This window comes from Montipora capricornis, chromosome 2 (genome assembly GCF_036669925.1).
Source record: "Montipora capricornis isolate CH-2021 chromosome 2, ASM3666992v2, whole genome shotgun sequence".
NCBI classification, from domain to species: domain Eukaryota; kingdom Metazoa; phylum Cnidaria; class Anthozoa; order Scleractinia; family Acroporidae; genus Montipora; species Montipora capricornis.
The window spans coordinates 8,317,884-8,335,431 of record NC_090884.1 but is presented as its reverse complement, the minus strand read 5'-3'; the positions used below and the strand labels follow the sequence as shown (position 1 = coordinate 8,335,431).

The 17,548-nt window shown below is 42.1% G+C and overlaps 2 protein-coding genes across 2 annotated transcripts in view; one reads left to right on the top strand and one right to left on the bottom strand.

Annotated features, from left to right (window-relative positions):
• The window catches only part of LOC138038706 (uncharacterized), a 382,223-nt gene that overhangs the window by 227,548 nt on the left and 137,127 nt on the right, over positions 1-17,548 (bottom strand). The gene's annotated exons all lie outside the window — the stretch shown is intronic.
• Positions 1-17,548, top strand: part of LOC138038230 (uncharacterized) — a 38,032-nt gene that overhangs the window by 19,230 nt on the left and 1,254 nt on the right. The window contains 10 exon segments of the mRNA XM_068884039.1: positions 453-992; positions 2,649-2,838; positions 4,886-8,225; positions 8,979-9,482; positions 10,920-11,137; positions 12,701-12,855; positions 13,397-13,850; positions 14,860-14,973; positions 15,496-15,630; positions 16,442-16,724. Of these exon segments, the coding sequence (XP_068740140.1) occupies positions 453-992; positions 2,649-2,838; positions 4,886-8,225; positions 8,979-9,482; positions 10,920-11,137; positions 12,701-12,855; positions 13,397-13,850; positions 14,860-14,973; positions 15,496-15,630; positions 16,442-16,493 (5,702 nt within the window). The 3' untranslated portion in view covers positions 16,494-16,724.

Sequence of the window (17,548 nt, the reverse complement as noted above, 5' to 3'; positions counted from 1 at the left end):
TTAATTAACTTGTAATTTGTTCATCCGTTTTGTAAACAGGGTACTTTTGTTCAATGTTCTTTTCTTGGAACATTTTTCCATCGGTGTCCTAAAACTAAGATTAAACAAACCTTAACTACTCTGGTTAATCATAAAAGTCGTCAACATTGATGAAAACAATCTTGAGCAATCCTTTCGTACTCACCTCCAGTGGGTATTATTTCTTATTGTGACTTATTTCTTATTGAACGTATTATTATTAATTGAGGAATAATATTGCAAACATCCACAAAGACTAATACGAAAGCACAAACTGAATTTGTAGGCGGAGTTTTCTTTTGTCCTCTTAGTGGCGTGAAATAGGGCGTTTGGTTTGTTTTTATTCGACCGTTCTTCTTTGGACCAATAATTGGTAGATATAATAGACTAATGAAACAATGAAAACCCGATGCATATTATTAAATTTATTTTAGAACCCACTAATGGCGGACAAATTCTTGACGGCCTTAAACAAGGCGAAGACGTTGACTTCCAACACAGCAGAACCATAATATCAGCTCACTGGACTGCATTTGAAGATCTGGAAAGCGACGTGGTGAAGATCACGTGGTGCTCAGGTTCATCACCAGGTTCTTGCGACCTGGTCGAAGAAGTATCCTTAACCCCAACCAGTACTTCGGTTCTCCAAGTTCTCGCTCAGCCGATTAAAAATGGTCAACGTTTCTTTGTGACTGTAAACGCGACAAACAGCGCTGGCTTGACGGCTTCAGTTACATCTGATGGTGTTATAGTTGATTACACACCTCCAATTTCGGGATCGGTGATAGATGGAATTGGTTTAGATGTTGATTATCTGGACGGCGAGGCTGATGTTAACGCACGATGGTTTGGATTTGAGGACTTAGAGTCTGGAATTGAGTGGTACGAAGTTGCTTTATGCGATGCTAGGAATTCGTCGTGGTGTCCACAGCCCTTCAGTGGAATAGGACAAGCTACTAACATAACCATTACAGGTACGTGTTTGGATGTTCCAAACAGTTTACTTTGATATAAGCTTGTAGTGTTGTTTCTCTGGACCCACAATGAAGGGTAGGGGATCGGGTGTAGGAGTTACCTTCACATTTTTTTTGGAATTTGAGACTCTCACCACATTACTCTGTGGAAGGACATGTCCAACTGCCGGTTATCCATTCGTCATTGCTTCTGCCGACATGAATATCGGCCAAAGTAAAGGCAAGCTACAGCCCCTTCCTTTTAGGAGATTTGTTTGTTGATATTGTGTTAAAGCATTTCAGTTGTAGTTCATGCCCGAATGGACTGAATAGTGAACCCAGTGCAAATTAATATTCACACAGAGAGACGATACAATATGTGTGTACTTAAGGATTTGCATGAGAGAATATGACGAGGCTCGCGAAATTCCTTCAATTCTTTTACTTTGTCAATCATCTTGGTGTAAATGACTTTTAGTGGCATTTGAACGTATATAGGTCGGCATTTACCTGAGAATAAAAAGATAAACACCAAGCTCAAAACCAGTCAAACGCCACTAACAGTAGCCTTGTTCAAAGCCCTATCATCACTAACCCTTGACAAGGTGTCCGAAACCTGCTTTTTCTTAATAACCGATAATTGTGGTTCCCACATCTTTCCTCTGAGCACTACCGAAAAATCCCCCTCGGTTGTAAGCCCCCTGGATACAAGCCCATCTATCTGCTAACAAAATTATTATTCAAAGTGTAAGCCCCTCCACATATAGGCCCATCTATCGTCAATCTCGACCCCGGAGCTCCTCTCTTGACTGAAGGAGAGAAGAGCTCTGGGGAACCCTGAAACAAGGCGTCTTCTCATTGGTTTTCGTGAAGAACAATCAAAAGCGTCTCTAATTGGTGCATTCATGTTAGCCCGAGGAGTGAGCATGCGCCGTAAGGTTCAAATAATCGATTTTTGGCTATAAGAGCCCTACGGCGCATGTTTTCCTACATAGAGTTTCCCAGTGGGTTTCCCCAGGGTTGATCCAAGGCTGTGGTGACAAGAATGCACCTATCTTATAAGTGCTTTCCTTTTGCGTTTCTTTGCAAACATCCAAATTGTAGGCATAAACAAGTGGCTGTGGAGTTTAGAACTACATGTTTATAATTACATGTAATGATAATAAAGAGGGAAAAAATGTTCATGCATATATAACACGACTATGAGTTCAGTTGAACTGTTCATTTCCGACACAGCTGTTCAATGACAATGTTTTGGGGTAACGGAGCGAAAAGCTAGCTACAATGCGGCAGCTTTGCATTCAGGCAGATTTTTTGTAGCCTCTCTACAATGAAATTTGAGCCTAGTGCATTCCTTTCCTCACTTGCGCTTTATGTTCCTTGCTCCCGAAAATGTAATACTCACATGGTACATAACGTATTTCAATTCCACCTCCAAGAACCCAAGTGATAGGTCTAAATGTACTGAATGTTATGGAAGCTTCAATTCATTTCTCGTTTATTTTTTTTATTCCGCTTATAAGCCCCCGCATTCATAAACCCTCCCAAAACCCCTTACGAAGTTATGCAAACCCTGAACTTTAACGAGGGATTTTACGGTATGCTTTCAGACAGGTGGAACATTCCAATCCTCAAAGAGAATTAGTTGTGATATTGGGACCCCTTTAACTTTTACAGGATTAGATCTTGAAAGTGGTGCTCAATACCTTATAATTGTAAAAGCAATCAACTTTGCCGGACTTGTCGCCGAGGCTTCATCTGACGGCTTCACCGTCGATTTTACACCTCCCACGGCTAGCCAAGCACGACTGGGATCGGGCGCCGAGCTTGTTAAATATCAATCAGACTTGACGAAATTGACCATCAGGTAAGCAATCTTGGACTGTCACAAGTCCCAATAGAATAGACCAATTTCGATGTGTTAAATTTTAGTCCTAAACAAAAGTCATCATCTCGAGGCTCTGGTGAATAAACTCGTACAAATCCTTATATTTATTGCCCAGAGCCTCGAGATGATGCCTATTGTTTAGGACGGAATTTTATATATATAAAAATTGGTCTATTGGCTTGCTGTTGTAATTATTATTATTTATTTTCAACAACCATGGTTCTGATCCCTTGAAATGATATTACGAATAATGGATCAATCTCTTTCATAACACCTTTTCAAGATTTACTCGGCGATTGCGTGTTTACTCCAAATTGTAACGGAATGGTTGATTGCAACCAGCGTGAAAAATTTTCAAGTTTTTCAAAGAGTGGGCGAGTTGAGGAAACATTCGGATTGGCAACAATGTTTAAAGATAAAATAAAAGCCCATTTGCTGCAATGTCAATAGGCCATTTTCGAAATATCAAATATTGAACTTGATAGTGAAGCAGAGAGGACAAAAATAATAGAAACATGTCGCAACGAATGTGGGGGGTGGGGGGGGGGGGGCGGAATTCGAGACAGTTATGCAAATCCGGGACGCAGTCGAGCGTTTGCGTAAATGTCTCGAATTCTCCCAATGGAAACAATGGAAACAATGAAAAAAGTCCTCTATTGCTGTTATAAAATATTTCTCAAAGGTAATTCGAAAAATGAAGGAAAATTCTTGATTCAAACAGATTTTCTTGGTACACGCTCATATTTCCTACCAGCCAATCAAAACGCTCGTCTGACGGCATATAACCAATCAAAATTCGTGTTATGTCACAGCCGTGTTTCCATACTCCCATCTAAACACAGCTATTGACCAATGTGAGTGCGCGTACTATCCTAATTATTTTATAAATAGTTATATTACATATGGCCTCATATCAAATTCCAGTAGAATCCTGGTAGGGAAACGAAAAACAGTTCGAGTTCGTGGGGGTTCCAGTTATCGGGGTCGATTGGATATCCAGCTTTGCAAGTCAATTATTGATAGTTTACTGATTTCTCAGCACTTCAGTATGACAGAAAGAGGAGTGTCGTATGATAGGTTTGGAATGTGAGAGTGAACGTGAAAAAATAGGTTGTACTTTAACTCGAATGTGTCGAATGTGCGAGCGAATGTAGCGAAACTTTAGTGAATGTTAAGATTGTTATTTGAAGACCGCAAGATTGTACTTTACGGAGAATAAAGAACGATACGCTTTACAGTCCTCAAAACGTTCCTATGGATTTCTCTAAAATTGAGTAAGAAGAACCAGAATTCGAGTTATCGGGGAAATTTTGATCAAGGAAAACGAAATTTAGTTCGAGTTAGCGGGGAATTGGAGTTATCCGAGTTCAAGTTAACCGAGTTAAAACTACTGAAAAATGGGGTCACATCCTAAGGACATGGGACTTAATTCGAGTTAAGAGGGGAGTTTGGATTTCCGAATTCGACTTACCGGGGTTCTACTGAAATTAACCAAAGGAAATCAAACGAAATGTTGGGTTTTGGTGAGAGGTGGAAGGGAAAACCTCTTTGAGGTGGGGTGGTTTGCAACCAATCTCTAGAGACACCGATAACGATGCTGCAATGTACATTTGCTGGTGGACGAACAAAAGGAGCTAATGAGAGATCTTTTGGTTTCGTTCACCAACATGGCGGCGATGACGTAACGTAAAACCACCAATAGGAGGCTTGCAACCAGTCTCTAGAGACACAGATAACATTGCTGCAATGTACATTTGCTGGTGGACGAACAAAAGGAGCTAATGAGAGATCTTTAAATTCGTTTTCGTTCACCAACATGGCGGCGATGACGTAACGCGAAAACCACCTTTGCAGAGTAGAGAACCAACAAATTCAATCCAAATATGGCGTAGAATACGGGAATTGATCGTGTTCCACATAGGAGGAATAAATTTGTAAATTTACAGTTAAATATCTTATTTGCATATCAGCTTCATCTCTTATGTGTTAACCTCATAGCCTTTTGTGATCTTTTCTTTTCTCCTAGTTGGTCTCCCTTCATTGAACCTGAAAGCGGCATCTCACACTATCACGTATGTATCAGTAAAATTCCGGAAAACTGCAGCATCACTCCCTTCATTAACGTTGACCTCAATACAAGCGTAACTGTGAGTCCTCTACAGCTCCGCCATGGAGAATCATATTACGCCGTCGTGCAAGGAACTAATCGCGTAGGGCTATCATCGGAAACGACCTCTAACCGGATCTTGATAGACTCAACACCTCCTTCGTTTAAAGATACCGACAACGTGTCCAGTAACTCGACACAAGTTCCGGGAATCACCACGGAGAATTCAAACAATTCTGTCTCTCGTCGTGAAGAGGAGTTTGCTGGAAACTTGATAAAAACCAGCTCTCGAGTTCGCTTTAGTTGCTCGGAGGAGCTTTTGACCTCCAGCTGGGATGAGTTTGAAGATCTGGAGAGCGAATTGGAGCACTATGACTGGTGCGTTGGGACATCAAAGGCACAATGCGACGTGTTAACTTTAAAATCCGTCGGATTGAAACGAAAAGGCGCAGCAATAGTCAAGAGACTTGCGTCGGGTACGTTGCTTTATGCTACTGTCTTTGCTGTAAACGGAGCTGGTCTTAAAACTCGTTTGGTGTCAGAACAATGCAGAGTCATCTCTGTAGCACCGAAGATTTTGGAGGTCACTGATATTCCCAGTGAGAACGTAAGCGATCTGACAGATATAGACTGGCAATCAATGATGCAAAGTTTATCTCTTCGCTGGGAAATCATCGGACAGGCGATTAGCAACATTTCGCGCTTGCGTGTTGAAGTAGCCGTTACGCAATCTTCATCGAATATTTCCGTGCCACAACTTCTCTCGGAAAAGTCCTGGAACGGGGAACCGATCGTGCATAATTTTATGGATGTGTTGTCTTGGCAACGAAATGTTACCATCCGTAGCGTGCCCACTGAACCATGGGAACATTACCGGGGTATTGTAAGGGTCTGGAACGAGGGTGGTATTTACGCTGAGGCTGCAAGCGATGGATTTAGAATTGAGCCCACAGCCCCTCCAAAGAGGAGCTTAAAGCTTCATGATATGGCCGCGGAACAAGAGCATTTGAGGTGGTTGCCAAACTTAACGCTACCTGAAGTTAACGGAAGTCTGTTAGACGATGATGTTAAGTACGTATCTTCTCCAGAGGACGTAAAGATAATCGTCAACGGCAGCTTTAACCAAACCAGCAACAGAACAGCCTTTTTACTGGATCACAATCTTTTCAGCCCCAGTGTGGAACTTAAGATCATTGTGCAAAGAGTCACATCGGACAAGAACGAAAGCAATACCACTGAAGACTCAAGCATAATGCAAGTGCTTCCAGGGTTTGCTGATCCCGATGGACCCTGCTGTGCTAAGTGCCCGGTAGACCAACAAACTGTGTTCACTGACACGCACTTTAAAACCACTTTACCGTCCGAAAGGTTTGGTGCTTCTCTCGTTCATTTGCCAAATGGCTATTTAGCTGTTGCATCCGCTGAAAGAGCATTTGCCTTACCGCTTAAAAATCGAAGTGCGAAGCACATAACCATTCAAGATGACATCACTGGCTCCGTTGAAAAGCCCATAAAAGTAGTGTCGCATAACAACCACATGGTGTTGTCGTCAAATAGCAAAGCACATCTTTATGTTAACAGCAAGGATTCTCGCGGCGATATCCAACTAACAAAGAATGCAGTTTTTACAAAATGCAAGAATGTATCAGACGCTGCTTGTCACGCTGATGACACGTGGGCAGACGTACTAAGTCAGGTCATTTCCATCTATAGGAACGTTGTAACGATTACCGCAACTAATCTGACCACGAATGGCAGCGTTGTGGGTATGTTCCAGAAAAAAAATGAAGTCTGGACATTTGTAGAGGCCCTTGGTGCAGATAAAGGGGATCCGAACTTCGGGCATTCGTTGTCTTTAAACGAGCACTTCTTGGCGGTAGTAGAAGGGGAAAAGAAAAACCCATGCATCTCGGTTTACTATATTCACTCAACTTCTCTGATGCAAACCATTTGCTTTGATGAGAGACAAAACTTCACTGGCCCTCTGTCTATTTATCTTACCGAAACTAATGCACTTGTGGTGGTATCGAAAGACTCAAGGTCTGCTAAAATTCTTCAACTAAATGCCACAACCCACTCCTACCACGAAGAGTGCAACTTTCTCGCTTTTGCACCATACGAGTTCTTGAGCGGATCTCTTGATGTGAACACTCGCAATGGGGGTTTTGTTGCTGCCTTGGGCATGCAAACATTGGAAGGACGCGACGGGGTTCAACTTTTCGGTTTCCAAGGAATCTACTCTAAGTATGAAAAGGGTCAGTGCGTTAAGCTTGGAAGAGTTATATCTCGAGAGAGTGGACTGAGAATGGATGATGGTCTTCCTCGAGCATCTGTCTCCTTTTTGGAGGATACAATCTTATTCGGCACTCCCAGTGTCCTTACTTGGCCTGGGCAAGAAGAGGCATTTGGTACTGGACGAGTGTATATGGCAACTTATTGCCCCATTGATCACTATCGCGTAAGAGTATCTCAAGTCAACGCTTTTGGTTCAGTAAAATGTAAGCCTTGCGAGGAAGGTCGAAAGTCTTTTGGCGGTTTTGTAGAAATGTGTTCATCTTGCCAAGAAATGACTTGCTCAGTGCCACAAAGCGATGATCCGTTTAGTTTTACATCGAGTATATGCGATTCTGTCTCTTGTCTTTCGACATCAACGTTGGACAATAAAACTAATGGATTGGACATCTACTTAATGAATGACTCGTTCTTTGTCCCTGGCGCAGAGAACCTCTATACTGTTGTATTTCTCGAGACGACACGAGCGGATCAATCAACGAGTTCATTCTCGGATTCTTTCGTCATTGACTTGACAGCTCCTGAGGTTGGCATCGTGTACGATGGGATTGGCAGCGACCCAAATACAAACTGTTCGGAGAATACGACCTTTAGCGAAGACAGTCAGTGCTCCACTCGGAGCTTTAAAGACACTGATATTGACTTCACCAATGACACTCATGAGATCCACGCCAGGTGGATTGACTTCCTAGACAGCGAAAGTGACATAGTAGAGTATTTCTGGTGTGTGGGGACTCAACCAATGAGAGATGACATTCGAGTGTGCGAAAGCACAGGAATGAGGCCTAACGGAAGTCACTATGGGCTTACTTTGCATCATGGGGATTCTTATCACATCACAGTTGTTGCCTGCAATGGAGCCCGCAGATGTTCAGCAACTCACAGTGATGGTGTTACCATAGACACTACTCCACCTGTAATGGATTATGTCAGAGATGGGATCATGGGGCCAGACATGGACTTCCAGGTAAGGATTGGTTCTAGTTCTGGTTTTAGAGTCAAACATCAACTAAGCGAACACCCAAAATGTCGAGCACTATTTCAAGTGAAAATGAATGTAAATTTGAATTGCGGGTTAGAGATGAATGAGAGAAGTGATGCTCGCACTTAGCTGGACAAGGACGGTGCCTATTATTGTTATTGCGCATATGTTCTGCGCATCTCGAGATACTCGGGTTTCCTGTCGGTGATGCTTACCAATACAGTGATATTTTTGCGCGGTTTAAAACTATCCGGGGAAAGAAGATCTTAGTAAGTACTCTCGTTATCCACCTTTTGAACAACTGTGGCCAGGTCGATGGGCACGAGGGGTCCTCCCAGAGCGGGAGGTTCGACTGCCCTTGCTTGGATCACTCTTTACCTATTGTTTTCACTTTTCTGTCTTCTCACTGACCTCTCGACTTTTACAACGAAAATGCGGATTCCCTACCTCGACCTTGAGCGTTATTGGCGTCCCATCAACCTTTGCACTGCCATTTTTGGATTGTTAACGTTTCGAGACCCTTGGGGATGCAGTAGCAGGATGCTATTTCCCAGTTTTATTTCAAAGCGTTTCAAGAAAGAAATTCTAGATAAATATGATGATTATAGCAAAGAGTATCTACCACTGTAGTTTCTTCGTTAAACCTCGCGTAAGCACAAAAAAATAATGCTCTAAAGCCCCATCTGCTAAGACGTAGTCCAAAATGATATTTCGAGTCAACATGTATCTCCTTTATAGGTCTTTGTTGACATCATTTTCGCCTATTTTGCTGCAAAAGATTCAGAGAGTGATGTGACGTCATACGAAGTAGCCTGGGGAACTGCGCCTGGTCTGAGTGATGTAAAGGAGTTTGAGGAGGTCACTAATACGACAATTTGGTTAGCTAAGTTCAAAGACAACGCGCTCGATATAGGAAAGAAATATTTCGCCACCGTTCGAGCTACGAACGGAGCTGGTTTACTTTCGCAAGAATTGTCCTCTAATGGCATCGTTGTCGGCAAGTCGGAATACGTCTTTGATAATGAATCGTCCGCCTCGTTTTTCTTTGATACTGTAAATGTCAAAGAAGACGGGTCGCGTAAGGACGGAGGAGTTGGGCAGACATACGGGACATTGACTGTTCCTCAAGGCGCAGTTGAAGGGGAAGTAAAGCTGCGGTCTTTCAGCTTGGATGATGATACGTTGAACCAAAACGAGACGGAAGAGGGCCCAGTCAGCAATCCTAAAGTTACAAAGCCAAAGGTTTGTTGTTTTCAGCGAAAATTGCCATTCTCTCGTCATGGCAATTTAAATTTACGCTAACGAGTGAGGTTCCAACCGACTGTTTTTTTGTCCACTGACCGACTGACTGCATGGAATGAAAGGCTGACATGACTGAGGGTTGTGACTAGAATGGATCTGACTTTATGACAACCACATAACATTTCGTTAGGTTGGCGAGGTGAGGATGCTGTGTGTATCATAAAATGTCACCCTCGACGGTCATTAATAACTAACAATTCTCGAATGTGTGCCGAGGCTTAAATAGTGTAGATTTGTACTTTTAAGTACTTATCTGCACGGAATCTTGTCTTATTACTTATCTGCATGGAATGACCGGGTTTTGTCTCCTCGTTTGGAAAAACCTTAAATAACAATGACCACGACCAGGTTTTCTGAGCCCGCGAGACTGAGCACCCCCGGCAAACCATTGTTTTAACGAAAACCGCTGGTCAGCAACCTGGTTCTGGTCATTGCTGTCTAAGGTCTTCCCTTGTTTGGCCTTGAAGTTGTAAGTTGTGTTATGTATTTGTCATAACGTGTCACACTGTGGCGTATCAATTTTAGTCATAACCCATGACTGACTGAATAAATAAATGATGAATGAATGAATGAATGAATGAATGAATGACAGACAGACAGACAGAAAGTCTGACTGACTGACTGACTGACTGACTAAACGAACGAAGAATGAATGAATAACAGAATGCATGATTGACTGGCTGAACGAACGCACGGTCGAATGAATGAATGAATGAATGGTTGACTTAATGACAACTGACCAGTAGTCTGAGATCTGTGATCTGCTAGTCGAGAGACTGAATAATGTCTAAAGCCAGTAAACACTTAATGACTGGTCCCGAGGGAAACAGTTCGTTTTGTTTCCCGAGAATCTCAATGTTTACCCGAGGCGCAGCCAAGAGAAACAATGAAATTCGAGGGAAACAAAATGAACTGTTTCCCGAGGGACCAGTCATTAAGTGATTTGTTATATAGCACAAAAAGAAAAAGTGCAACGGCAACAGCAAAGGCGGTAACAGTGAACTGTTACCCTCTGACGTCATAGATTTTGCACTGTTGCCCTCTCAGAAACTTTTGGTGGGAAACAGTTTTATTCTTAGATGTCATGTAACCTCGAAGTAACCAATGAGAGCGCGCGCTACTGGGGGAAAATTCAGCTATATAACAATGTCGATTGATTGACACTCTCTCACTATTGATTGAATAACTTACTTAATTACTTTCTCACTCATGATTGAATGCTGGACTGTCCGATTGAGCCACTGTCTTGTCAGCTGCTTCATTAGACTGACTGATCCAGAAAAGTGGAGCGCTACGCCGACTAGTTTGCTTGTTTAGCAAATTATATTAAGAAAACAGTCAATTTTCTTACATGGCGCTTTGAACTTTCTTCGTCAGCAATTCATGCTTGGGAATTACAGTTTCGTCATCAAAGCTTTGGACCCAGTGAACAATACAATTCAGGAAGGCTTTACCTTTGCGAAGCCGATCACTATTTCCATGTTCTATGACGTGGATAATCTGATAAAAGCGAACAAAAAGCATGCTAATCATGAAGTGACTAAGGAGGACGTAGACCCTGTGTTGTATCTATGGGACCCTACAAATGAAACCTGGTAAGTAACTCTGTCTGTTGCTAGTTTGAATCCGAAGAAAGAGAAAAGTGAATTGGCTAGAAGAGGTTCTCTTTTTCTAATGCCTATTTAAGCAATAGAGGACGTTTTCCGTGTTTCCATAGCCTCATCTAAACACGAGGGCAATTTGGGAGAATTCGAGACGAGACGCAGTCGAGGGTTTGCATAACTGTCGAGAATTCTCCCAACTCCCCCTAGTGTTTACATGAGTCTATGGAAACACGGAAAAAAGTCCTCCGTTGCTTTTATAAAATAATTCTCAAAGATGAAGGAAAATGCTGTTTTTTTTACTTCTCGATTGGAAAAGATTTTCTTGATACACGCTCAAATTTTCTACCAACCAATCACAACGCGCGTCTGACAACACATAACCAATAAAAATTCGTGTGATGTCACAGCCGCGTTTCCATGCTCTCATCTAAACACAGCTATAGACCAATGAGAGTGCGCTTACTATCCTAATTATTTTATAAAAGGGGTTCTTTTCTGGTGTCATTGTTTACACTTTGTTCCATTAAGTTTGCTCACAGAAGGCATCATCGTATTTCCAAATTTTCTTCAAAAGGTAGAAGAACTGTTAAACTTCGTTAAATCTTCAGTTTTAAACCTTAAAGGAAACCTCCACTAAAACAAGGATACAACTTCAAAATATTTAACATAATGTTTACAATCAAAATTGTTCAAACGTTTTCCAATGGAATCCTTTGTATCCGAAATAAATGAATTTCAAAAACGCCTGTTTTGGTTTTCAAATTTCCTGGGCGCAGCCATCTTGAATAATTGTGACGTGTTATGGTTGCTCTTTTGTATTTGCACAAAGAGCTTTTGTTTTAAAACAATAGGGCAACCATGACACGTCACAATTATTCAAGATGGCGGCGCCCGGGAAATTTGAAAACCAAAACAACCGTTTTTAAAATTTAATTATTTCGGATACAAACGCTCCCATTGGAAAACGTTCGAACAATTTTGATTGTGAGCAGTATGTTAACTATTTTAAAGATATATTCCTGTTTTAGTGGAGGTTCCCTTTAAAGCTTGGACAACGAGCCAGTTATTACTGGCATAAAAAAAACCCCTGATAGATCGAACCCGGGCCAGATTTGTGCCAGGAGGTGAGGAGGCGAGCATCAAAAACAAACATTTGACTTGATTTGCTTTCATTGTTAATTTCAGTTTACAGTGTCCCCAATTAGTGCTTCAGCGCTAGAACGACTAGACACTTAAATAACGTTCCTTCCTTCCTTCGCCACCACGCCATCCCTGAAAATAGGTGTCAAATTTATTCAAACCAGAGAAGCATCAACTCTGTCTGATCCTCAGATATATGGACTTCCTTAACTTATTATGGTGATGGTCCAACAAGACACTGACAAATCTCCTCACAGACGATCTCGCTGTCCTCTTAAAACTAGTTGATATAAAACTCACAAAATCTCTCGTAGCCTATAAATTTCGCAAAATATCTCCAAACGCTACGGTTATGGCACGGTTTGGTTCGTAAGAGGTCGATCTACTTCATAATATTGAGATTTGTTCTCGTAGGACTGACGCTGCCCTTACGTGTTCTGAGCCGTGGAGTCACGTGAATCGATCCATCAAGCTATTAACAGTAAAGGTGTGTCACTTGACACAGTTTGCTTTCCTCTGGTCATTTAAAGCTCAGCACGGCATGTTAATACTTGACAAAAACAGCTCAAGTAAGTACATTTGTTTGTTTGTTTGTTTTTTCGCTGCAAGGTTGTCCGCACCACAGCTACTGCCAAAAATTGTGATTCCTTAGATCAGATCCCAACATTTAGAACTCCGTTTTTAGGAAGGAAGCAAGAGTTCTGAAACGACCCATAGTATTTACAATCAAGGGGCCGTTATCCGAAAATTCATGAAAATCTAGCCATTTGCACGTGTCATTAACACAAACAACCCCTCTCTCTTCAGTTATCTTAAGCATCGGTCCGATCGGTGTTGAACCCACAACCTTTCCACACATTAGTCCAACTGACACATTCATTGGAGGGTCGTCTTTTTAAGGTTAGTGTAAGTCGAGACATGTCAGTGAAAATCTTGCTTTTTATTTTTTCCCTTGCCTGATTCTCGGACGGTCCAAGTCGCTCGTGTCAAGCACTCTTCTCCCTAGAGTAGAGTACGTGACACGAGCGACCTGGAGAATTAGGCTATGTTTCCCCACAGGCTTTTAGTTTAAAACAATTCTTTTTAATGTGTGGATTTTACCCATTGCAGTTTACAACAAAGAAGGCGTGGTCGAATTGTCCCGCACCCGTCAAGTAACAAAACTAGAAATCCCAGTTCGACGAGCGAAAGGCTCCTTGGGTGACATCACAATCCGGTGGTCTCTGTATCAAAACGAGTCCTCCCATGGCCCAAACCTCTTATGGCCAACATCCGGGAAGATCTCTTTAGCAGATGGCGAGTGGAACAAATCTTTTATTGTCAACCTCGACGACGACGAGAAGGACGCGCCACAGTCCGTGGTCTGGGTGCAACTGGATAAAACCACGGGTGGAGCCTTGTTAGGGTCACGTGATCAAACCACTGCGAAAGTTCGAATTACAGGAAAAGAGAGTGAAGAGATTTGGCAATGGATTGTCATAAGCGTGAGCGTTCTTGTCGCATTGATTTTGATTATTGTGCTTGTTGCGTGGAGGCAACGAAGGAAGAGGCTCAAAAGCAAAAGGTTAACCTACACTTTTTTGTCATTTTTTTCTTCAAACTTAAGGTCACTATGAAGAAGGGAAATGTGTATTTGTTGGTAATGTTTCGTTTTTTCATCGTGTTTATCACCGCCCCTTGTGTCTTATTACAAGTCAACTAGAACTTGATGAAATTCAATAAGCGAGTTCAGAGTTTCAAAAAATGTGCGCGCATCGGGATAAAAGCAAGCATATTATATTAAAAAACCAAAAGACTTTTAACTCAAATTCTTGAAGCTATTTACCATAACAAAAAAGACAATTATACGCTTGTTTTTATCTTGACGCGCACATTCGTTTCTTGAAACTCCGAACTGGCTTATGCGCAGGGGAGCATCGCGGGCGCAGTGGTGAGAGCACTCGCGTCTCACCCATGTGACTGCGGTTAGATTCCTAGATCCACCCCTTCTTGCAACCTGTCGATTACTTTTACCTTGCTTCACTTAGTAATTGGCCTGAACTGAATAGAGCGATTTTCAATTGAGTGTCGTAAAACAAAACCAAAGTAATTACTTTAGCCAATCAGAGACGACGGAGACAATCCGGTAATCCAATCAAAACTGGAAGTAATTACACGTAGCCGACAGAAAGCGCGGAAAAATGTGCACGCGCGAGCCACGATTGGTTTTGGTTTCACTTCTGATTGGTTGAAGAAGTGGCGCGAGAACTTTGAACCAATCACTGAGTGAACTAATCATAAACCAAAGCAATTTGCCAATTACTTTCGCTAATTACATGGCAGCCGTGCAAAACCTCTATTGTTAATTTTCCCGAAAAACTTCACTTTCTAGCGCTAATGGGGACAAACCTGATACCAGATTCTTACTCTTTGGTAATGGACTATTGATTGAACCTGTTTAAGCACATTACTCTTCTCTCACTTAGCGCTGGATGCTTATCTTTCTTTTTCAAGCTCTGACTAGTTGATTTGACCCTATGCATCTGCTCTGACTGCTCCGTGTAATTTCTTTCCTGTGGATTCTTTTTGCGCAGGATTGATACTCACAGATCCACCGAACCAACAGAGCTCCCTAGCGTAATTGCCATGACAACAAAAACAGGAATCGTGAAGATTAATGCTGGTGAATTGGATTCGGACGCTCAAGGGTGAGTTCATGTCATTTTTCCTAAAGAAAAATTTTTCCCGTGGCATTTTCTTTTCTAAGTGACAAACTGGTTTCCTTGTGTGCCTGAGACGTCAGGTGCTCTGAACAGAATGTGTTTTTATCTCGTGAATGGGTACTAATGAACGAGTTATTTGGGGCCAAAGTCACTCTATCATCCATCATGAATTAGTTTGTCCTAAATGGACTGGGAACGAGTTGGCGATGAAAGCGAAGCTTAAACAAGTGAGTGTTTTTGATATTTTGCACGCAAAAATGTAACGAATTTCAGAATCATTTTGCTTTTCGTTGTCTTGGAAACATGCTAAAAGTTCATCTTTTTAAAACAATCGGATGACAGGTTTACAAATGGATATCGGGTTCGAAACGTCACTGGGGCTTTCGAGAAACGGACTCTAGGTCACCTAGCAAACTGCTTCAAAATACATTTTTGTGGCTTTAACTCATCGTCTTAGCATAGCTCTTGGTTTCAAATATTATTTCCTTTCTTCTTTGATTTCATTAGGTCCTTGTCCTCCTTGCCTGGTTCTCTTGATATCCATTTGACGACTCTCTCCAACAGTGAAGACTCTCTGTTGGATGAAGACAGTGATCATGGGAATCGCCTAGCTAAGCGACTTTCCCCCAAGAAAAAAATCAGGTGACTGAGTGCGCTTTATGTGAACTGAAAGTTCAGTGTAACAAGGCCCCGTACGCGTCCACACGTATCCGGATATTCCTGAATTCGCAACGTTTTTTTACGGATCCGCCTTCCGTCCACCCGTATCCGGTTAACTCGGTATGCGAATCTGCAACTATTTAAATGCTCTCTCCAGAGTGCAAATTTTTTAATACGCAAAGAATTTGAATCGTGTGGACTATTTAAATCCGATGACGTTACAAACTCAGATCCAATCTTTACCTCGTAAATATTCAACATGGCCGCTGAACGGACAATAGCCACAGAGGAGTCCTGGATACTAGAACGAATCCGGAGACGTGTGAACAGGGCCAAAAGTACTATCGAGGATGTCGACGCCCTATCATGACCGATTTAGTAAGAATTTTAGCAGTCATGATCGCACTTCCTGGCGGATTGAAACCAGGCTGCGTCAAGTCGTCCGGTAGCAGGTTACGACAAAATTTTCAGCTGTGCCTGTCATGGCGAGGTTTTATACGGATGAACCTTTACTCCCAACTGTTCGAATGTTTAACTGCCGTAATTTATGCAAATAAATCGCTCGACCGCTGCCTACGCTTGTCAAAAAGGAATGTGACTGAAAAATCTGGCAGTCCGTTTGCGGTATTAGTATGTATGTGTATGAATGTATAACTTTACTTATACATAGAAAATCATCGGATTGGTTCTACAAGTCATAAACTCTTTACAAATGTTTTACATGATTGCCGTGTTGGAATCCAATATGTCAGATTCCTTCTTGTCTCTTACTTGCCCTGCACGTATTTTCCAGGTCGGTTGCGCATGAAATCAAGGGAACTATATCGCCTGGGTCCCAAAATTGAGGGAACTCCAGCAAGCAGTGATGATGAACTGGCCAATGAAACTTCTTTTACGACCTTTGGAAACTTTAAACCAGTCGAGGATTTTTCCAACCCCGTAAAAAATGAGCCATTATGTTTTCCACGCGCAGCTGGCTCCGATTTTGTTGTGAGCTCTGGAGAGGATGACTTCAGTGATGACTTAAGTGCTTGGGAAAAGAAAAAGCTACGAAGATCAATGAAAAAAGAATTCCGGTAACGAGTGTTTTCAGAGTTTTGACACAAAAATAACAATGGCACCTTTTTCTAGAGCAAGAGCAAGGGTTGCACAGTCGGTTAGTGCGCGGCCTTGGTGCATAAGGTCCTGAGTTCGATCCCCGGATCTCACATCCTTGCTTCGACTTCTTTCCTTTCAGTGTAGCCTAAGTAGCTTTAAATACCCTTAAAAAACGGAGCGCTGATGGAAAGAGGGGGGTAAAATGAGCGCACCGTCGGCTTCCTGGGAGAGTACTCTCTAGAGAGTAAAGGAACTTCCAACGTTAAATAATGTGTACCTTTACCTTTACCTTTAGACTCGATCACAATACAGAAGTAATGGGTTCTTTTGATTGGAGTGAGTTTAGCCAGTGTAATATTGACAGCACCCTCCTTCACCAATATACCATATTCGTATTCTCAGTATTGGACTGGAACTAGCTTGCAATGGAGGCTAATACGGGCGAATCTTTTCAAATACAATTTAATATATTCCCCCGCATTAGCCTCCATTGCAGGCTAGTTCCAGTCCAATACTGAGAATACGAATATGGTCTATTCTCTATTTCCCTCATCCCATAATGCTAGGCATTTGGGGGTTCTTTACATAAAAACAATACCCTTGGGACTGTATCCTGCTTCAGTGAACTGGATATCAATTGTCTTAATGCAAATAGAGCGTTTTCACTTGAGGTCACGGCGGCCATGATGGTGTACCAAACTAATCCTCCGAGAAATGAACTCTGTTTTATGCATATACTTTCTTTTGTTTCAGTAATCCAATATGGCTGCTGGTCACGTGAGTGAAAGCGCTCCATAACCCC